The sequence below is a fragment of the Astyanax mexicanus genome, chromosome 25, assembly GCF_023375975.1.
Source record: "Astyanax mexicanus isolate ESR-SI-001 chromosome 25, AstMex3_surface, whole genome shotgun sequence".
In the NCBI taxonomy this organism is placed as follows: domain Eukaryota; kingdom Metazoa; phylum Chordata; class Actinopteri; order Characiformes; family Acestrorhamphidae; genus Astyanax; species Astyanax mexicanus.
In genome coordinates, this window is record NC_064432.1 from 27,091,647 (window position 1) to 27,115,158 (window position 23,512).

At 32.8% G+C, this 23,512-nt stretch overlaps 1 protein-coding gene across 2 annotated transcripts; it reads left to right on the top strand.

The window, feature by feature from the left end:
* The first annotated feature begins 28 nt into the window (after positions 1–28).
* Positions 29–21,259, top strand: LOC111188285 (uncharacterized). Of its 2 annotated transcripts, XM_049472405.1 has the most exons (5): positions 11,259–11,334; positions 12,888–12,964; positions 17,270–17,383; positions 20,117–20,175; positions 20,292–21,259. In XM_049472405.1, the coding sequence occupies exons 3-5, from the start codon at positions 17,303–17,305 to the stop codon at positions 21,085–21,087; spliced, it is 936 nt and encodes a 311-aa protein (XP_049328362.1). In that variant the 5' UTR covers positions 11,259–11,334; positions 12,888–12,964; positions 17,270–17,302; the 3' UTR covers positions 21,088–21,259. The 2 variants fall into 2 exon arrangements, with proteins under 2 accessions (XP_049328363.1, XP_049328362.1); XM_049472406.1 differs by lacking the exons at positions 11,259–11,334; positions 12,888–12,964; positions 17,270–17,383 and adding an exon at positions 29–141.
* The last annotated feature ends 2,253 nt before the right edge of the window (positions 21,260–23,512 follow it).

Genomic DNA, 23,512 nt, shown 5'->3' on the forward strand with positions numbered 1-23,512 from the left:
TATACGTACTGTTTCTTTAATTATCAGGGTTGCACCCAGGTTGCCAAATATGGGCACAGGATGCAGACTGCAGTATCACTCATGACTTCAGTGGTCTATCTGTGTCTTTATCAGATCAGCAGAGCATCGACTACATCTCCGGTAAGAACTCAGATTTAATATTAAACTCAGTTATAAACATGAGAATTTCACATTACACAGATATATCAGATAATCAGACAGAGATATCCTCATTAACATATAAGAATTACACTAATTTCAGCATTTTAATCAAGATTATGTATTTTTTTTGTACAATTTAAGATAAAAAAAAGAGTTAGAAAAAGTAAAGTAGCCCAAGGAAAGGTTTGATCACATCAAGTTTTTAGAGCTCTTAGATCATTTTCAGTAGGTAATACTTAATTATTATGTTTTTTACACACATCGTATAGTCCTTTTCACACCAGAGACACGCGCATTATGAGGGACAGCATCTCTAATGTAGTTTAGACTATTAATATTATACATTTAGACTATGTGCAGTTTTTATTCTCTATAATATAATTTTACATTTCATTAAAAGACGAAAACTAACTCTTTCACCAGTATACTGATTATATCATAATAATGCAGTTAGCTTTGTTTTAAAACAATGAACTTTTAATAAAGATTAGTTTGGGAAATTGTTGTTTTAATCAATATAACTAATACGATTAATATATTTTATAATTTTAAGATTATAATTGTTATAATTTCATTATTTTAGAAACAAAATCACATTTGTTCTATTTATTCGCTACAATAAAGCTTATTTATTTATAAAGAGAATTACAGTCATCTAATAATCTTGACTAAACAAATTATTATACATTATATATATATATGATCTCAGCGCAGCTGATACTGCGAAAATCTTTAAACAGTTTTAGTCCTGACATTTTTCATTTCTCTAAAATTATATAAATAGTGTAAAAATTCTATTTTTAATTTTGTTTTATTTAGCTAGTTTAGTTTGTTTCTGAAGAAGAGACGTTATTTATTTTATAACACACTGCGCAGTGCTGTGAATTTAAATCCGTCTCTATTACTTATTTATACTTGAAATTAAATGTTTACAATTAAATATAAATAAAACATTTGTGTATCATTCATTCATTTGATTTTGATTCTATTGAGAAACATTTCATGATTTCGTTTTTCGTTTTTTAATATAATATGAGAAAACAAATAACAGCTTCTATTTTCATTTTTTTATTTGATGATCCAAACAATATTGATATGGAAACGAATCAGAAGCCAAACTTGATTTAAACAAACAGACAGTCATCTTTAATCCGTTAAAGGTTTATTTACAGTATTTATAATTTACATTATTTTTGTTCCTTTGGTTTCAAATAAAATTAAATTAAAATTAAATACATTTCCTTCACCCGACTCGGCCCGAGGGAAGTGATGAGAAATTCAAGAAAATGTTAAAAAAAAAATGTCTGCTTTTTAAATTTTTATTTTATATAAAGCTATGGTGTGATAATCGCATTATGGCAAATTAACAAATCAAACTGTGTTTTAAAAAAGTTGCACAAGTTAGAATCATGCAGCCACGTGTCCGCACGCATTATGCTCTTGACTTGCAGCGCTGTGTGTAGCTGTTCTTAAATAAACATTTTTCTAAAATAATAGGTCTATGCTTCTTCAGTGTTGCAATGTTAATTAACATCATTCTGAACAGATTTTGCTCATGTATCAGCCTGAACATGATTTAAAAAAAAAAAAAACATTTTTAACACTGTACTCACAAAAAATGTGGGGTTTAAATTGGGTTTGGGCTAAAGATGAGAGTTTATGGGTCAGGATCTAGACACTGTACTATTCACCTGAAAGTCTAGAGCATTAATAATTAGCAGGTTCTAAATGTAGATAACTGATGGTAATTACAGCAGCCCTGTAACAGCTTATCAGAGGAAAATACTCCTTTCCCTCCCTCATTGCTCCGCTCTTAAACCAGCCTAAGCAATTAAAATTACATTTACCTCAAAATACTACAACCTTAATCTTGGAATATTCTGACTTAAATCTCGTATTATAAGCTAACTGTTTTTATTTGGGCCACTCTCAAAGTAAAATAAAAACTTTACTTCGAGAATAAAGTCGTAATTTTATGAGATTAAAAACGTGATATTACAAGAAAAACATTGTGGTATTTTGAGGCAATTTTTCACCGTCTACTGAGGAGAATTCTTTGCCAAGCAAAACTCTACATTATGACATTAAAGTACCATTTTAAGTTGAAGTATATTTGTAGTTTATAAACGTATAAATGTATTTTGTGTGGTCTATACCTAAATATTGCCTTGTCTGTAAAGGCTAAGAGTAATCCATATGTTACAGTGCTTGTACAATGTTAATAGTTAAATAACATGGCGGTAGATGTCATGTGGTTATAGCATAGAGGATGATGTGCTACTAGCCTAAATTATGAAATATTTGATAATATCATTTATCGGCCCAAGGCTATGTGTATTCAGTGATAGGATTTTGTCTGCTGGTAATTTAAATATCCAGTATTAGTATATAACAGTCTATGTAACCTACAGTACTGGTTTTCCTCTTTAATATTAGATGTATATGGATGATATGAAGGGTTTCTTTAATCTGCTGCTCATATCATTTACGACCTTCAGCGAAATCTCCTCGAAAAAGTTTCTCCATATATCCAGAAGCAGGATGAGAAAGGCCATCACTCACAAAGAAAGACTTTTTATTGCTATTATTGCATATATTTGAATTTTGGGAACCCGCCCTAAACTGTCATTATGAGCCCGACCCGACTCGACCCATAAACTGTCTGTTTTCGGGCTGTTTAAATGAGGGGAAATCTGTTCAGAATGATGTTAATTAACACTGAAACATAGAAGCATAGAACTATTATTTACTAAAAATGTTTTTTTAAGAACAGCTGCACACAGCGCTGCAAGTCAAACAGACGTGCGGCCAGAGCCGCGTGATTATAACATTCTAACTGCTGCACCTTTCTTTAAACAGTTTAACTTGTAACTTACAAGGTTGTAATAGTTTTGAATGTTTTAATGTAGTTTAATTTGATTTTGTTTTCACATTTTCTCCTCCAGTCCAGTTAGTTTTAGTTAGTTTTTATAGTGGGCTTGCTAGTTTTTATTAGTTTTTACACATCACATCAGAGAGCTCAATCTGAGAAACACATAAACAAACTCAAAAACTCAATAAACTTTACAGATTTCACTAATTTTCACTACAGACTACGTGGTTTTATCTCCCTCACGCTCATATTGTAATCCTGTACAGAATTCTGCAGCTTCTTCAGGGTTTTCTGTGGTTATTTGGCGGCTAGACAGTGCCGCGCGCTGCTGTGCCGAATCCGACCGCCCGCTGTAAAACTGCTGTAGTGAAAACAGCGCTTATAAATAAATTAACAAACAGGAAAATGAAGGTATTCAGTCTGTAATTTGAGTTCGTTTTAGTTTATTTTATAAACACACAATACAGTTCTAGTTAGTTAATTTTTTTCTTTTAATTACTGTTTTTATTAGTTTCAGTTAACAAAAATGTTTTTTCACTTTTAGTTTTCGTTATTTCGTTCATTTTCGTTAATGATAATATTTAGTTACTAAGCTATATTGTGATTATCACGCCAGAGCTTTATATAAAATAAAAATATAATTAAAAAACAGGTGCCAACATCTCAGACTATTTTCTGGAGCCCAAACTCGGGCCTCGGGTCGGGTTCAGGCAGAGAATCTAAGCTCTACTGGGCAGTGCTGTGAAGTGTGTTGTAAATAATTAAATCTGTCTCAATATATCCAGAATCAAGATGAGAAAGTCTTTTTATGGGTATTTCTGCAGTGAATTCTGGGAAAACAGGTTGTGACATTAAGAAATTGGCTCGGTAAATTCCTTCACACTGTAAGACAAACGACGCACGATGAAGCTAAAATTCAGCCCGATCATAATATTCAGTCGCATCCGTCCAGATCAGGCTTAAAATCGGGCTAAAGTGTCAGTGTGGCTTTGCATCAGTTTGCTGATGTTTCTCTTTATAATGTACTATCAGTCGTCTCAGATTTCAGTCAAATCTTTGAAAAAATATCCAGATACATGTAGACTTGGAAAGAGGGATCAGTGTTAAAGAAGCTGGGTCTGTTTTAGATTTGTACGTTAATAAATGTTCTTTCTGTTCTTCCAGCTGCTGTTTTCTACTGAATCTGGAGCAGTTTGTGTTTCTGCTGCTGGTGAAAAGCTTCAGTAAGTGATTTAAATCCTGTTAGATTTTCTGCAGAGAAAGATCTTATTATTTCTACATTATTTCTACATAATAATAAAAACCTGACTCATCGATTTCTCTTTATTTTCTACAACAGAGCACAGCAGAGAAATCTCACCATGGATTATGATCGTTTCTACTACAACACCAGAGGGGCCATCTTCTTTATCTTTGCTGAGTGTTCTGGTTGGGCAGCTCTGGTTTGGGCTCTGGTTGTTTTACACCGTCATCGTAAAAACAACGGTCGAATTCCAGCTTTAGTCACCATCGTTCTCCTCAACAACGTGCTGGAGCTTCTTCTAAACCCATACATCATAACAAAACTCATCCAAGATAACTTCCCCTGTTATTTCCACACCACCCCATGCAGAACACTGTCCTCTTTATGGGGAACATCAGTGGTCAGTGGTGTTCTCCTCCAGCAGATGATGGTGTTGGAGAGCGTTCTGGTTCTGAGATATCCATCATGTTCTGCTCATGTGTTCTTCACTTCCTGCTCCATCATCCTCTACATCATCACCTTTATTTGTATTTTTTTGTGTGTATATTTTTATCTATACCCGTTACTGATTCTGACTGTGATTCCACTGGTATCTATTAACGTGATCCCATGGATAGTGGTCTGTAGAAAACCACCCAATGAACACAGCTCCAACAGAACCAAGAAACCAGACCTCACTCTGTTAGCTTTTACCACAAACACACTGATCATATATTTAATTTCTCTCTTTCTGGGCATTTTTACAGGTTTTTGGTATATATATAGAGATAGAGATAGAGATAGAGATATATTCTTTGTCCTGCTGATGATGAGTTTCTGTCTGTTGAGTCTGAGAGTGGTGGTTGATCCTCTGCTGTGTGTTTTAGTCTGTAAACAGAAACCTGCTGTAGAAACTGAACAATCAGAGGAAACTGAAGAATCCTGAAACTGTTCCTCAAATCAGATCAGCAGGATCAGGGCAGAGAAAAGGAGAAAGAGAGATGTTCTTGTGTTCTAATTTCTGTTTTTATCTATTTGTAATTTTTTTTATGAAATGCAAGTTTTTTTGTTTTTGTAATGTATGTTCTTTAATAATCACATCAAATGAATCCTTATTAAAGCCTATTATTGTATTTTACTTCCCACTGTAATTTAGATTTGTATTTATCACTCTGAAAATGTTTTTTATGATTTCTACTCAGAAATGCATCAGTTACTGTTATGCTTATTTGTAATGTTTTCTGCACAACAGATAATAATTAAATAAAAAGAAAAGAAAAGTTTGAAATCTTTCATCTTTAAAGCTCAACAGTTTGACCCTGACTTGAACTCTGAAAAATGATTTCTGGTGACTATACAAAACTTTTTGAAGCGAATCTAATGAGCATAAAAGTTTTGTATGGAATTTTTTCTGAGAGTCAATCCGCATTATGCAACACATCGGATGCATAATTCATAAATGATGTGTGAATCCCAATTTTGATAAAAAAAAATAAAACACACACACACAGGGTCGAGCTTTATACAGTGACACGCCCTCTCATTGTATTGGGGTGTAACTGTGTCTCACTGTACCATTGGATTCTCCGAATCAACTCAATCAACTCAATTTTGCAAGTTGAAAATGTGTTTAATTTAGGCTAGGCCTCAAGTCTAGGATAGGATTAATCACCTATAAGTGTTTTAGTTTGATAGGAAAAGCATAAATCACATTTTAATCAGTTTTATCGCACAAGTTTCGCCACTTGCTCCTGCCTTGAACAAATAAGAGTAAATGATGAGGGTCAAAAATCACCAAAAGTTAAATCTACATGGGAAACGACACAATGGGGTGAAGGTAGAACACTTCAGCTTTACAGTCAACCACTCCTCACTCAATTTGAGGGAAAAATGGACATTTTATTGCTAAATATGCACATTTTGTTTCTCGGCTCTCACGCAACAACACACTTTGGGTACATTGGACTGGAACTTTCTCAGCTTGCGAACAGGGTACAGGGATGAACCTTACAAGTTTGGACAGAACTCATCTCAGGCTTTACAGAAATATCATTTCACATATCACATTTTACAGGGGTTGGCAGACTGAACAATTAACCAGAATATCTTTTTCTGAATCTGGCCAAAATGGGCTGATTTGGCCTTAAAATCCTCAGCTTCTCTTCATTTTATAGGAATGATTCCTACAGTTTTGAAAAGATCATTGCAAAAACACTCAATATGTGCAGATATCTTTAGGAATGAAGGTTTTACAAGGGTTGGAACCTGGTCAAAATGGGCTGATTTGGCCTTTAAATTCTCAGCTTCCGAGCATTTCATAGGGATGATTTCTACAGATTTGGAGATATCTTTAGGAATAAAGATTTAAAATGGGTTGGAAAATGACCAGCTTTAGCTGGAATGTTTTTTTTTTTTTACCTGGCCAAAATGGGCTAACTTGGCATTAAAATTCTCAGCTTGTGAGCATTTCACAGGGATGCTTCCTACAGATTTGGAAAGAACTAATCCTAATCTCTACACTAGATTTGTGAGGATAATGGGCTAATTTGGCCGTAAAAAATAATAAATTAAATAAATAAATAAAAGGAAAGGAAAAGTTTGAAATCTTTCGTCTATAAAGCTCTTTGTCTTTTCTCAAACCCTTCAAACAGAGAGAGTCACAGTGTGGTAATCAGGTGGTTTGAGCAGTTTCCCTCTTGGTGGTCGGTTGTTTCAGCGAACAACTTTAAAAAAACGTGTGAAAAACAAGACGCACAGCTACCGGTGGTTTCAACAAAACACACATATGATTTGCACACAGTGTTCAAATCATACTAAAAAAAATTCCCCAAAATTAAATTATTTTAATATCCTCCAAAGATCCTCCAAAGATAAGGCCATTCCAGACAATCAAACGCCTTCTCACCATGATATATTTTAAGTGTAAAGCTGTAAAATTTAATTTCTATATAAGAGCAGGAACCTGACTCATCGTTTTCACTATAGCTTCTCGAACAGAACACAACAGACAGACCTTAGTATGATGTTTTGAAAATCACATCAAATGAAACCACATTTAATCCTATTAATGTTAACTTTTAACTTGACCAATATTAGGAATTTCCTAAATTGTTTTGGTAGAAGTTTTTTGTATGTATTTTACAGAAATAACCTCATTTCCTTCTTCCCCTCCTTCACTCCTCTATACTATTATCTCCCTTTGACCTCCTTTAGGCCCTGTCTAAAGATGTTTTTAACTCTATTACTTTTGTATTTCACTATTGTAAGTTGCTTTGGACAAAAGCGTCTGCCAAATGTAATGAAATGTAAAGAAATAGCTCCCGCTGTAATTTAGATTTTTATTTGTTATCGCATCTGTAAAATGCTTTTTAAGATTTAAATTCAGAAATGCATCAGTTAATGTTTCTGGCACAACTGAAAAAAATAAATTAAAAAGAAAAGAAAAGTTTGAAATCTTTCGTCTATAAAGCTCTTTGTCTTTTCTCAAACCCTTCAAACAGAGAGAGTCACAGTGTGGTAATCAGGTGGTTTGAGCTCATTGTGGCAGCAGTTTTCCTCTCGGTGGTCGGCTGTTTCAGTAAACAACTTTAGAAAAAGCTACCGGTGGTTTCAGCTCGATCCTGTAGCTGCTTTACTTTATTTTCTGTTGCTTTAGAAACAATTACAGCACATTAAATATGATTAAAAGCTTCAGTAAGTTTTTAAAACCTGATATATATATAAACAGGAACCTGAGTCTTTAATTTCACTATAGCTTCTCAAACAGAACACAACAGACAGATCTTAGTTATGGTTCGTGAAGTATTTCCCTATACAGATATTGTAAAATAATATTTTACAGTCATGAAATAATGCAAAAGTATTCATACTCCTTAACCTTTTTGCGCATTTTGTCTCCTTACAACCACAAATTTCATGTATTTTATTTAGATTTTAAGTGATAGAAAATCACAATGTAGCACATCATTGTAAATTGGAATGAAATGGATAAATACAGGGTCCTCAAAATTGGCTAACCGAGAGTAAGTTTAACCTGTTAGCCAATCGTAGCGCAGCTGGCATAAAACTACCAGCCAATCAGCTGGTGACTCTTTGGCTCGCAGCTTTTAGACACTTTGGCTTTTTTTCTGCGCTACATTTGCGCAGTCTCGGCGCTTTAGACTGTTTGTTTCTATTTTTCCGCTGGAACTGAACACTGTCTCACCATAAAAGTTCTCAAGAAAAACGATATAAAATGTGTAAAAAAGTGCTTTATATAAAGGTTAATATTTCTTTGTATTTGTAATAATAATTACTAAGAATTAAAAAATAATAATTAATAATAGTTAATGAGAGTAAAGTTTTAAGCATTAGTTCCTCCACAATCTTGTATATTTTCTTGGTTTGGATAAATTGGAGTTTGTATCGCTGTATCTCAACTCTGTCTAAATCAGGAATGCCCAAATTTATGGTGTGAATTTTAAGAAAATCGGAGAAAGTCAAAAATTTAGTCCAAAAAACCTTAAGGGTTTTTTACCCTTACGTTATTTTTGGACGAATTTTTTGACTTTAATTTTTTTCTTTAATTCACACACTAGATTCAGGTAATCATGACGTAGACAGAAATGTTCTTAGTTTTTCTGTATGTCCTTCCAAAGCCGAGTTTTGGACAAATGAATTTAGCTTTTTACTCTCAGTAACTTATCAGTATTATAACAGTGACTTTCTTCTCTTCATTTTCTTAATCAGGATATTTTCCCCCAGAAAAATAAAGAATAATAAAGTTAGGTAATGTTCCTAAAATGTTTAATTTTATTCATGTGTTAAATGCAATAATTTCTCAGTTTTCTTGTTCTCTTCCTACTTTTGTTTTTCCCGAGGGTTCCCGAGATACTGCACAATCACAATTAAACTTAACAAAAATATTCCCTTTTAATGCTTCCTTTCTGTTTTTTGATGTGGTTGTTTCCAGGCATATGAAAGAAATGTTATTATATTAGCTTTACCACAGACAGATGTAATAAGAAAAAAAGGGGAAATCTTAATAATACTTTAATCAGTCAATTAATCAATGAAAACAATCGTTACCTATAAGGCAGAAAAACACGTTGTTATCACAGAGATTTGAACTCATATTCACTTGTTCAGCAGCACTGTTATGATTAGTCCACAGGTTTATCCTCCTGCACCACTGTAGTACATTGAGGAATGTTCTCAATTATTTCTGTCTATGTATAAATATATTTATTTTTTGTCTGTTTTTCCTCTAAAAGCAGCGTTTCCTACTATTTTTATTACATTTTATTATTTTTATTGTATTTGTTAATTTTATACACATAGAGAACCAGTAATACAAAAAGAAATTTAGACTCTTTGTTTCGTTTTTTTTGCGCTACAATTGCGCAGGCTCGCCACTTTAGACTCGTTGTCTTTTTTTTCGGAGACAAAGAAGACACGTTTAAACTCTTTGTCCCGTTTTAGCGCTACAACTGCGCACGCTAGCTGCTTTTAGACTCTTTTTGTTTCCTTTTCTGCGCTACATCTGCGCAGTCTCGCCGCTTTAGACTCTTTGTTTCGTTTTTCCGCTGGAACTGAACACTGTCTCGCCATAAAAGTCCTCAAGGAAAACAATATAAAATGTGTAAAAAAAAGTGCTTTTATATTAAGGTTAATATTTCTCTTTTTTTGTAGTCGTAATTTGGTAATTGAGGGTAAAGTTAAAATATATTGTTTCTCTGTGTTTAAAGCATTAGTTCCTCAACAATCTTGTATATTTTCTTGGTTTGGATATATTGAAATTTGTATCGCTGTATCTCAGCTTCTGTGGGATGTACAGCAAAACTAAGAGCAGCTCTGTCTAAATCAGGAATGCCCAAATTTATGGTGTGAATTTGAAGAAAATTGAAGAAAGTCAAAAATTTCGTCCAAAAAAACCTTAAGGGATACCCCTTACGTTATTTTTGGACGAATTTTTTGACTTTCTCCGATTTTCTCTAAATTCACACACTAGATTCAGGTAATCATGACGTAGACAGAACTGTTCTTAGTTTTGCTGTATGTCCTTCCAAAGCCAAATTTTAGTCAACTGAATTTTGCTTTTTACAGATGAGCCAGATAAGTAAAAAAAAATTCAATAATTTCTTAATTTTCTTGCTCTCTTCCTACTTTTGTTTTCCCCCAGGGTTCATTCTTCAGAACTGCACAATCACAATTAAAGTTAACAAAAATAAACTCATGATTTTCCCTTTTTAATGCTTCCTTTCTGTTTTTTGGTGTGTGTTTCCAGGCATATGAAAGAAATGTTGTTATATTAGCTTTACCACAGACAGATGTAATAAGAAAAAGGGGAAATATTAATAATACTTTAATCAGTCGATTAATCAATAAAAACAATTGTTACTTGTATTGCATAAAACATGTTGTTAGCAGGGAGATTTGATCTCACTTTACCATGGTCAGCAGCACTATCCAAGTTGGAACTACAGGTTTATCCCCCTGCACCACTGTAGCACATTACTAAATGATGTAATTAATTTCTATATTCTTTTAATTTCCTTGCAAATAGTCTATTTATTCCTCTAAAAGCGGCGTTTCCTACTATTTTTATTACATTTGATTATTTTTATTGTATTTGTTGATTTTATAAACACAGAGAACCAGTAATACAAAAAGAAATTTAAACTGTTTGTTTCGTTTTTTTGAGCTTCAACTGCGCAGTCTCGCAGCGTTAGACTCTTTGTTTTGTTTATAGCGTTACAACTGCGCACTCTAGCTGCTTTTAGACCATTTGTTTACTTTTCTGCGCTACAACTGCGCATTCTCGCCGCTTTAGACTCTTTGCTTCGTTTTTTGTGCTTCAACTGCGCAATCTCGCTGCTTTAGACTCTTTGTTTCCTTTTCTGCGCTACAACTGCGCATTCTCGCAGCTTTAGACTCTTTGTTTCTTTTTTTTGAGCTTCAACTGCGCAGTCTCGCTGCTTTACACTCTTTGTTTCGTTTTCTGCGCTACAACTGCGCAGTCTCGCTGCTTTAAACTCTTTGACTTGGTTTCTTCGCTACAACTAAACGCTGTCTCACCATAAAAGGCTGAAAGAAAACGGTATTAAATGTATAAAAAGTGCTTTTATATGAAGATTAATATTTGTCTGTGTTTGTAATAATTTAGTAATTGAGATTAAAGTTAAAATATATTGTTACTCAGCGTTTAAAGCATTAAATTTTAACTATAATTCCTCCACAGGTCAGATTTCGTGCTCGGAAATACGGAAGAGCTTAAACAGCGGTTTCCCTCACATTAACAATAATAATACAATAAATACAGTTTATTATACCGTTTATTAGACCTTTTTATATCTGTGTCTCGTTAAATCAGTCTTATAAACTCAGTACTGTCTAATTTAATAAATTGTCTGAATTTTCATGCTGTTTAGATGTGAAAAATACTGTAAAATACAATGTTATCGACTAGTATTGCTAACGATGCTAACCTGAGGGATAAAGTAGGACATATTTAGATTCGCCATAAAACACCAGTAAATGATCCACACTGTAAAATTTCTAATTTAATCCCTTGTGGGGAAAATTGTTATACTTAAATTTTGCTAAAATAAGGTTGTACCTAAGTTATGTTATTTTGGAACCACTAATTTGTACTTAATTACTGCTTATTTATAATTAAAATTAAATACATTTGCACTAAATTCAGTACACTAGTAGTCATATGTTATTTTCACCACTATTTAATATAATTTAAATATATATATATATTGTGAGTTGTACAACTGACAATTAGAAACATATTAAACTTGTGATTTAAGTGTAGATTTAACATCACATTCATTTTGAGGAATCTACATAACATACATTTATTAAAAGTATAGTTTTATCATAAAAAAACAGTTTTACAAAAAAACACTAAGTATATATTTTATTAAATCGATCAGCAGTACAAAATTAGCACAGCTAAAAAAAATACTGAAATACTGATTAACTATCTAAACATGTAAATATTAGGAGAAAAAGTATACTTTAATTACTCCCCATATAGTTCTATTATTACTATTATTATACATAAAAACACATTTTTTTACAAGTTTTTTTGAAGGCAATCAATCATTTTTCTTTCTCCAATAAGATTTTTTTTATCACTAATCATCGTTTAAGTGATTATTAAGATTATTTGGCTTATTTTAGGAATATTGATCTTAGTCTTATTTTATTTATAATTTTCACTTTATTTTAAGCAATTTGACTCAAAATAAACACAAAAGGTCTTATTTCTAGTTATTCTGGTTCTAGTGATTGATTTGTGTTACTTCACTCATTTTGATAAATACTTTGCGATTGATCTTATATTGATATGAAATATGAATAAGAAAATAATGCTTACTCTGTTGTTTTTTATATTTATCGGCTCAATATAAGTATTTATTTATCAGTTTACACACATTTCCTGTCTAGTTTTTGACAGTGGATTTTTTTTTTTTTTTTTGGGGGGGGGGGGGGTAAATCAGCAAATAGAGCGCAGCATAAGATCATTCATTATTATTAGATTCATTATTGTTATTATTTTAACTTTAATTTGAACCCAGTTGTTGGATTAATAATCAATATTTGAACACTAAACATATATACATATATTTATATCTATAGGTGGTGAATGAATGAATGAACTGTGGGTTTGGTGAACAGGACTGACTGGACCAAAACATTTCAGGAGCAACAATCAGGTAATTGATGTATTTTTATTATTTTTATTTTATTTAACCTTTAATTTAAGCAGTTAATTAATTAAGAACATCTTCTTATTTACAACAACAGCCTGATAAATAGCAGAAACGACCTGAGAGAAAAGTACATCAGAAACAGAGGAGGATAAAACATTTAAACTGTAAGATTTATATGTTATATGATCATTTATTTTGTGTTTAAATGATTAATTTCCATCATTTTAACATCCTTTAATGTAAAACATAAATATATATAGTGAATAAATTTAGAGGAAGATTATTAAATGTTTGCTTGTTTATTAGTGTCATTATTTCCTATTAACTGTAGAATAGGAAATGTGAATATAAATAAAAATGGCTACTCAAAGTGTTTCCTGTTTCTATTTTAGTCAAAAAATTACCCAATGAGAATATTTTTCTGTCTTATTTTTCCTTTAAATATTATTTAAAAAAAATAAGTACAGTTGTGGTCAAAAGTTTACATACACTTGTAAAAAAACATAATGTTATGGCTGTCTTGAGTTTTCAATAAGTTCTACAACTCTTATTTTTCTGTGATAGAGTGATCGGAACACATACATGTTTGTCACAAAAAACAGTCATAAAATTTGGTTCTTTCATAAATTTATTATGGGTCTGCTGAAAATGTCACCAAATCTGCTGGGTCAAAAATATACATACAGCAACATTAGTATTTGGTTACATGTCCCTTGGCCATTTTCACGGCAACTAGGCGCTTTTGGTAGCCATCCACAAGCTCCTGGCAAGCTTCAGGTCGAATGTTTGACCACTCTTCTTGACAGAATTGGTGCAGTTCAGCTAAATGTGATGGTTTTCTTGCATGAACCCGTTTCTTTAGCACTGTCCACATGTTCTCAATGGGGTTTAAGTCAGGACTTTGGGAAGGCCATTCTAAAACCTTAATTCTAGCCTGGTTTAGCCATTCCTTTACCACTTTTGATGTGTGTTTTGGGTCATTGTCTTGTTGGAACACCCAACTGCGCCCAAGACCCAACCTTCGGGCTGATGGTTTTAAGTTTTCCTGCAGAATTTGGAGGTAATCCTCCTTCTTCATTATCCCATTTACTTTCTGCAAAGAACCAGTTCCACTGGCAGCAAAACATCCCCAGAGCATAATACTACCACCACCATGCTTGACAGTAGGCATGGTGTTCCTGGGATTAAAGGCCTCACCTTTTCTCCTCCAAACATATTGCTGGGTGTTGTGGCCAAACAGCTCAATTTTTCCTCCAGAAGGTTTTATCTTTGTCCATGTGATCAGCAGCAAACTTCAGCCGAGTCTTAAGGTGCCTTTTCTGGAGCAAGGGCTTCTTTCTTGCACGGCAGCCTCTCAGTCCATGGCGATGTAAAACACGCTTGACTGTGGAGACTGACACCTGTGTTCCATCAGCTTCCAAATCCTTGCAGACCTGCTTCTTGGTGATTCTTGGTTGACTCTTGACCATCCTGACCAATCTCCTCTCGGCAGCATGTGATAGCTTGCGTTTTCTTCCTGATCGTGGCAGTGACACAACTGTTCCATGCACTTTATACTTGCGTATAATTGTCTGCACAGTTGCTCTTGGGACCTGTAGCTGCTTTGAAATGGCTCCAAGTGACTTCCCTGACTTGTTCAAGTCAATAATTCGCTTTTTCAGATCCACACTGAGTTCCTTTGACTTTCCCATTGTAGCTTTTGTAGCTGAGTCTAATCACTGGGTCAAATGAGCCCTATTTAAATGGGCTCATGAGAAGTCAACAGCTGTAGTCAATCAGAATCACTTACAAGAAGTGAAGAGGCCATGACATGAAGCTAATTTGATTGACACAACTCGCTACATCACCAAAATTGACAAATTTTGTTGCTGTATGTATATTTTTGACCCAGCAGATTTGGTGACATTTTCAGCAGACCCATAATAAATTTATGAAAGAACCAAATTTTATGACTGTTTTTTGTGACAAACATGTATGTGTTCCGATCACTCTATCACAGAAAAATAAGAGTTGTAGAACTTATTGAAAACTCAAGACAGCCATAACATTATGTTTTTTTACAAGTGTATGTAAACTTTTGACCACAACTGTATTTATTTAATATAATATACTAGAGTTTCAATACTGTGTCTGTTGGAAAAATCTATATATAGCGGTGTATATTATATTTATATATATATATTTATTGTGATATTACAACAAAAAACAAATCACAAAAAAAGACTTTTCACCAGAGAAGTCAGTAATGCAGTTACTCCGACATGGTATAATATTAATATTAATGCTCTCTGTGTATGTGCAATATATGAGTAAAAATATAAATATTTGGCATATATAGATGTATTTACATTAATGTGGAAGTTTTTAATTTTCTATTGTATTTGAGCTCTATAAACAGGATTGTCTTGGTCTCTTTAAAGATGTGCATCCTGGTGATAAATGCACACGAACAGATGCAGCACTAGGTGGAGCTAAATGTTCAGTAGTGTGTAGTTTAATGATCCACAAAGAAAAATATATACAGCTCTGTATAAAAAAAAAACAAGAGATCTCTTCAGTTTCTGAATCAGTTTCTCTGATTGTGCTATTTATAGGTTTATGTTTGAGTAAAATGAACATTGTTGTTTTATTCTATAAACTACAGACAACATTTCTCCCAAATTACAAATAAAAATATTCTCATTTAGAGCATTTATTTACAGAAAATGAGAAATGGCTGAAATAACAAAAAAGATGCAGAGCTTTCAGACCTCAAATAATGCAAAGAAAACAAGTTCATATTCATAAAGTTTTAAGAGTTCAGAAATAATCAATATTTGGTGGAATAACCCTGGTTTTTAATCACAGTTTTAATTTCATGCATCTTGGCATCATGTTCTCCTCCACCAGTCTTACACACTGCTTTTGGATAACTTTATGCTGCTTTACTCCTGGTGCAGAAATTCAGGCAGTTCAGTTTGGTTTGATGGCTTGTGATCCTCATCAAAGAAACTCATCATTTACAGAAGTTACAGAAATCCTAATTCCCCTAATTTTCAGGTGTAACTTTAAGACCCTCAGAACAGAGTTAACTACAAGAGGAACTGGTGAAATCCTCTAGTGAAGAATTGAGGAAACCCTTCAAGCTCCTGATACAGATATATATAGAGTTATAGCAGTGTAGCCCTAAAGTTCAGCAACCTAACTGCTGCTGCTGATTACCTAGTAACTTTAGGGAGTATTTTATTGTGTGTTTTCAGGAAGGGGGCGGGTGCTGCAGCAATGAATTATTATTGTCCATTTCTTAATTCATAACTCTGTGATGATGAGCTAAAAATAGCTTTTATTAGCTTTTCTTTTTTATTCCACCTTAACTTGTGCAGCCTCTGTCCTCTGTTGCACCGTTTAAGGTGGAATGGGAAAGTTAGCTAACCTACCCTTCCAACCAGACAAGACCTAACAAGAATTAGACGGGAAAACTGAGAGGTGGAGCTGAGGGGTGAAATGGGATTGGGTCTTAGTATCTCAGCAGAGAAACAAACTGAGATCTAACCTGAGAAATTTATTTCTAAATTATTGATTGATTGATCTGCATATTGTGATTATTGTGATCATAATTTACCATTCATTTACATATTTCACTCTCGCTTATCTAGATTTAAAATTTTACTCGTAAAAAACTATAAAATAGGTTTTCTTGTCTGATTACAAGTTTATGCAAATGTAATTCTGACTAATAAAAGCTATAGTTTTAAATATGTTATTATTATTTGTTTTTATTATTTTTTATTGTTGTCAGTCAGAGCTAAAAAGAAAATCATATATTTGTAAAATAATATTAGAGATATTAAACTGCACAGCTAGTCTAAAATATAAAATATTCAGCATGGACTTTTTACTATTAAGAAATACACTGGAGAGACAGTATTTGGAATTTCTATTATAAAGAGCTGAGTCGTAATTAAAGAGGAAGTAAAATTTAATGTACATTAATGGTAATATAGGACTAGTCAGAATGGAGAAATACTTAGTAATAATAATAAAACTGATCTCTAAATCTAACCTTTTCACCAGTCAGAATTACAGTAGAGTTTTAGTATTATTAGTATTAAGTATTAAGTAACTATAGTTTTACTAGTATAAATGTAATGACTACAACTACAATATAAATATAATATAACAGTGGGCGGAGTCAGAGGCTAAATCACAAATATATTTCCACTCTGGGAAGGACAACTCAAATAAGAATATACTTTATTCTTTATGAGTTAGCATAAAAAATACAGTATAATACTTTATTTATATACGTACTGTTTCTTTAATTATCAGGGTTGCACCCAGGTTGCCAAATATGGGCACAGGATGCAGACTGCAGTATCACTCATGACTTCAGTGGTCTATCTGTGTCTTTATCAGATCAGCAGAGCATCGACTACATCTCCGGTAAGAACTCAGATTTAATATTAAACTCAATTATAAACATGAGAATTTCACATTACAAAGATATATCAGATAATCAGACAGAGATATCCTCATTAACATATAAGAATTACACTATTTTCAGCATTTTAAGATTATTTAAAAGATTAGTCTTTTATTTTTTTTATTTTTTGTACAATTTAAGATGAAAAAGTTAGAAAAAGTAAAGTAGCCCATTAAAAAGTTTGATCACATCAAGTTTTTAGAGCTCTTAGATCATTTTCAGTAGGTAATACTTAATTATTGTGTTTACGGCTTTTTTACACACATCGTATAGTCCTTTTCACACCAGAGACACGCGCATTATGAGGGACAGCATCTCTAATGTAGTTTAGACTATTAATATTATACATTTAGACTATGTGCAGTTTACCAGTTTCACCAGTTAGAATTACAGTAGAGATATCTGTATTTACAGTTTTTAGCAATATAAAGTAATTATAGATATCTGTAACTGGAGTTTTTACTAGTAAAAATGTAATTAAAGACGAGACAGAGTAAAATTTCATGTAAAATAATGGAAAAATAAATAGATCTGTCACAACAGATATTTCTTTCACCAGTATACTGATTATATCATAATAATGCAGTTAGCTTTGTTTTAAAACAATGAACTTTTAATAAAGATTAGTTTGGGAAATTGTTGTTTTAATCAATATAACTAATACGATCAATTTGCTCATTAAAAGTAGTGATTGTATGTTTAAATGCTGGTTAGCGTAACCTGACTAGAACTAAAAACGTTTGAGCTGTTTGGTAATTGATGGAAACGTGGATGAAATAGAGTTGCAGACCTGCTGAATTGTTGTTTTAAAAATTCATTTTATTTTTCTAATAAGTCTGAAGCTCTATAGTTAAATATTGCCTTGTCTGTAAAGGCTAAGACTATACCATAGATTACAGTGCTTGTTAATGTTAATGTTTAAATAGCATGCTGGTAGATGTCATGTGGATGATGTGCTACTAGCCTAAATTATCGAAATATTTGATAATATTGTTTATCGGCTATGTGTATTCAGTGATAGGATTTTGTCTGCTGGTTAATTAAATATCCAGTATCAGTATATAACAGTCTATGTAACCTACAGTACTGGTTTTCCTCTTTAATATTAGATGTATATGGATGATATGAAGGTTTCTTTAATCTGCTGCTCATATCATTTACGACCTTCAGCGAAATCTCCTCGAAAAAGTTTCTCCATATATCCAGAAGCAGGATGAGAAAGGCCATCACTCACAAAGAAAGACTTTTTATTGGTATTATTGCATATATTTGAATTTTGGGAACCCGCCCTAAACTGTCATTATGAGCCCGACCCGACTCGACCAATAAACTGTCTGTTTTCGGGCTGTTTAAATGAGGGAAATCTGTTCAGAATGATGTTAATTAACACTGAAACAGAAGCATAGAACTATTATTTACTAAAAATGTTTTTTTAAGAACAGCTGCACACAGCGCTGCAAGTCAAACAGACGTGCGGCCAGAGCCGCGTGATTATAACATTCTAACTGCTGCACCTTTCTGTAAACAGTTTAACTTGTAACTTACAAGGTTGTAATAGTTTTGAATGTTTTAATATAGTTTAATTTGATTTTGTTTTCACATTTTCTCCTCCAGTCCAGTTAGTTTTAGTTAGTTTTTATAGTGGGGTTTGCTAGTTTTTATTAGTTTTTACACATCACATCAGAGAGCTCAATCTGAGAAACACATAAACAAACTCAAAAACTCAATAAACTTTACAGATTTCACTAATTTTCACTACAGACTACGTGCTTTTATCTCCCTCACGCTCATATTGTAATCCCGTACAGAATTCTGCAGCTTCTTCAGGGTTTTCTGTGGTTATTTGGCGGCTAGACAGTGCCGCGCGCTGCTGTGCCGAATCCGACCGCCCGCTGTAAAACTGCTGTAGTGAAAACAGCGCTTATAAATAAATTAAAAAACAGGAAAATGAAGGTATTCAATCTGAAATTTGAGTTCGTTGTAGTTTATTTTATAAACACACAATACAGTTCTAGTTAGTTATTTTTTTTCTTTTAATTACTGTTTTTATTAGTTTCAGTTAACAAAAACGTTTTTTCACTTTTAGTTTTCGTTATTTCGTTCATTTCCGTTAATGATAATATTTAGTTACTAAGCTATATTGTGATGATCACGCCAGAGCTTTATATAAAATAAAAATATAATTCAAAAACAGGTGCCAACATCTCAGACTATTTTCTGGAGCCCAAACTCGGGCCTCGGGTTCAATCTTAGCTCTACTGGGCAGTGCTGTGAAGTGCGTTGTAAATAATTCAATCTGTCTCAATATATCCAGAATCAAGATGAGAAAGTCTTTTTATGGGTATTTCTGCAGTGAATTCTGGGAAAACAGGTTGTGACATTAAGAAATTGGCTCGGTAAATTCCTTCACACTGTAAGACAAACGACGCACGATGAAGCTAAAATTCAGCCCGATCATAATATTCAGTCGCATCCGTCCAGATCAGGCTTAAAATCGGGCTAAAGTGTCAGTGTGGCTTTGCATCAGTTTGCTGATGTTTCTCTTTATAATGTACTATCAGTCGTCTCAGATTTCAGTCAAATCTTTGAAAAAATATCCAGATACATGTAGACTTGAAAAGAGGGATCAGTGTTTAAGAAGCTGGGTCTGTTTTAGATTTGTACGTTTATAAATGTTCTTTCTGTTCTTCCAGCTGCTGTTTTCTACTGAATCTGGAGCAGTTTGTGTTTCTGCAGCTGGTGAAAAGCTTCAGTAAGTGATTTAAATCCTGTTAGATTTTCTGCAGAGAAAGATCTTATTATTTCTACATTATTTCTACATAATAATAAAAACCTGACTCATCGATTTCTCTTTATTTTCTCCAACAGAGCACAGCAGAGAAATCTCACCATGGATTATGATCGTTTCTACTACAACACCAGACTGGCCATCTTCTTTATCTTTGCTGAGTGTTCTGGTTGGGCAGCTCTGGTTTGGGCTCTGGTTGTTTTACACCATCATCGTAAAAACAACGGCCGAATTCCAGCTTTAGTCACCATCGTTCTCCTCAACAACGTGCTGGAGCTTCTTCTAAACCCATACATCATAACAAAACTCATTCAAGATAACGTCCCCTGTGACTACACCACCCCATGCAGAATACTGCTCTATTTATGGGGAACATCAGTGATCTGTGGTGTTCTCCTCCAGCAGATGATGGTGTTGGAGAGCGTTCTGACTCTGAGATATCCATCATGTTCTGATCATGTGTTCTTCACTTCCTGTTTCATCATCCTCTACATCCTCGCCTTTATTTGTATTTTTTTGTGTGTATTTTATCTATACCCGTTACTGCTTCTGACTGTGATTCCGCTGGTATCTATTAACATGATCTCATGGATAGTGGTCTGTAGAAAACCACCCAATGAACACAGCTCCAACAGAACCAAGAAACCAGACCTCACTCTGTTAGCTTTTACCACAAACACACTGATCATATATTTAATTTCTCTCTTTCTGGGCATTTTTACAGGTTTTTGGGGATATATATTCTTTGTCCTGCTGAAGATGAGTCTCTGTGTGTTGAGTCTGAGACTGATGGTTGATCCTCTGCTGTGTGTTTTAGTCTGTAAACAGAAAAAAACTGTAGAAACTGAACAACCAGAGGAAACTGAAGAATCCTGAAACTGTTCATCAAATCAGATCAGCAGGATCAGGGCAGAGAAATAGATAAAGAAAGATGTTCTTTCACAACGTTCAGTGTGTTTTAATTTCACAGTCCGTTTTAGCCTAAAATCTAAAAAAAAGTTTCTGCAATGTAATTCTGATTAATAAAACGTATATCATTTTAAATATATTATTATTATTATTATTATTATTATTATTATTATTATTGTTATTCTATTTATTTATTTATTGTTATTACTATTATTTTCAGTCAAACCTAAAACTTTTCATAAGTATATTTTTGAATATACAGTTATTAGCACTATAAGTAATTATAGATATATAATTATAGATATATAATATACAATATCTGTAAATGGTGTTACACCTGAATAAAAAACAATGAATGTTTCAAGACAAATTGAGGTCATTTTCATATCTATATATATTTTACAAACCCCCATCTTGTATATAAAAGTTTTTATTACTCGAATTCATTGTTTACTTATATAGAAAACAACTGCAGAACATCTTATGAAACAAACAGTAAAAAAAAAAAACAACAAAAAGAAGAAAAATATGCAGTGAAAGCTTTATGAACCCAGACATTTTTTTTGGCTTTATTTACAGATTTTTGTGCAAACCTTTTTTGCTTTCTCCTTTTAAAAAATAACTAATAAACCTTTGACTGTATTTTAAACTTAACTCAATTAAAGAAATATTTTCTAGATTAGTTTTAACATATTTTTACTGAAATTACCACTGTAATTTAGATTTCTATTTTTATCTATTTGAAAATGCTTTTTTAATGAAATGCATCAACTAGGTTTAAAGTTTTTCCTTATAAAAACACATATTACTGTATTTATCTTTCAACTTTATCAAAATTAGAATTTGCTTTATTTTTTAAGTTTGTATGTATTTTACAGAAATAGTTAAATGGGGGTAGAAATTCTCACTGTAATTTAGATTTTTATATTTGTTTTCGTTCTGAAAATGCTTTTTATGATTTCTACTCAGAAATTCATCAGTGTAATGTGTAATGCATTAAAGTGTAACTAAACCCCCTGAGGAGTAGTGGGGGAGGGGGGGCACTGGGTGATGTATGGGTTTAGGGGCGGGGCATGAGGGAGAGCGGATTGAGATGAGATGAAACACAGAAGGTTGTATGTTGTCAGCAGGGGGGCGGGATTATTGATTGATTGATTGATTGATTAATTGACTGATTGATTGATTTGCATATTGTCTGTGTACCAAAGTACACAGTTGAATGAAAGTTACCGTTCATTTACATTTCACTATCACTTATCTAGACTTAAAATTTTACTCGTAAAAACTTTGATTTTTTTTATTTTCTTGTCTGATTAATTTAATATATGCAATGCAATTCTGACTAATAAAAGCTATAGTTTTAAAAATGTTATTATTTATTTATTTTTAGTATTTTTTTATTATTACTATTATTGTCAATCAAAACAAAAAAAAGGGATCATAAACTGTAAATACCCAAATTGCACATTACAGCTAGTCTAAAATATTTAATATATTAAAGATATCTTGAATTAGCATTTGCACTAGACCTAATTAATTTAATTTTTAATATTTTAAATTACAGAACTGTACGGTATCTAACATTTTTACTCTTGAACGAAAATGTAAATTTTACTATGTTTTTAGTGTGCAAGTCTCTGAAGTTCTCATACATTTCAACATCTACCCTCCTAAACTGTGCATTGTGGAAGTGGTTTTCAGGCGCTGCAGTAGAAGCTTCCTGTCAGTGGTCATGTGATTTAGAAATTAAAGTATAAATAATGTGTGAAGGCACATCAACTGGGTGTTGGGTGGTTTCATTTAGCCACAGTAGATGTTTAGCTGTTTTTTTCTCAGCTTGTAATTTTATTCTGTCACAGCTTTTAGATTGTACACTCCAGCAACAGTATCATCTATTAAACATATACAACATATATTAGAGCCATAAGATAATATACTGAGATAATTAAATAATGCAAAAGTAGCATTTGAACATCTCAAGCAGCACTGTTTAATCCATCATCCAAAAACCAATTAACCTAAAAAAGTATTTTACAACTGTTTCTACAAACCTACCAAGACACACGGCCATGAACCGCCCAAATTTATGGTGTGAATTTGAAGAAAATCGAAGAAAGTCAAAAATTTTGTCCAAAAAAACTTAAGGGATACCTACCCCCTTACGTTATTTTTGGACAAATTTTTTGACTTTCTCTGATTTTCTTTAAATTCACACACTAGATTCAGGTAATCATGACATAGACATGACTGTTCTTAGTTTTGCTGTATGTCCTTCCAAAGCCGAGTTTTGGACAACTGAATTTTGCTTTTTACAGATGAGCCAGATAAGTAAAAAAAAAATGCAATAATTTCTCAGTTTTCTTGCTCTCTTCCTACTTTTGTTTCCCCCCAG

Coding starts and splice junctions, on each gene's coding strand:
- LOC111188285 (XM_049472406.1), top strand. CDS start 61: ATGCAGACTGCAGTATCACTCATGACTTCAGTGGTCTATCTGTGTCTT. Junction 142..20,116: donor GAGCATCGACTACATCTCCG/GTAAGAACTCAG, acceptor CTGTTCTTCCAG/CTGCTGTTTTCTACTGAATC. Junction 20,176..20,291: donor GCAGCTGGTGAAAAGCTTCA/GTAAGTGATTTA, acceptor TTTCTCCAACAG/AGCACAGCAGAGAAATCTCA.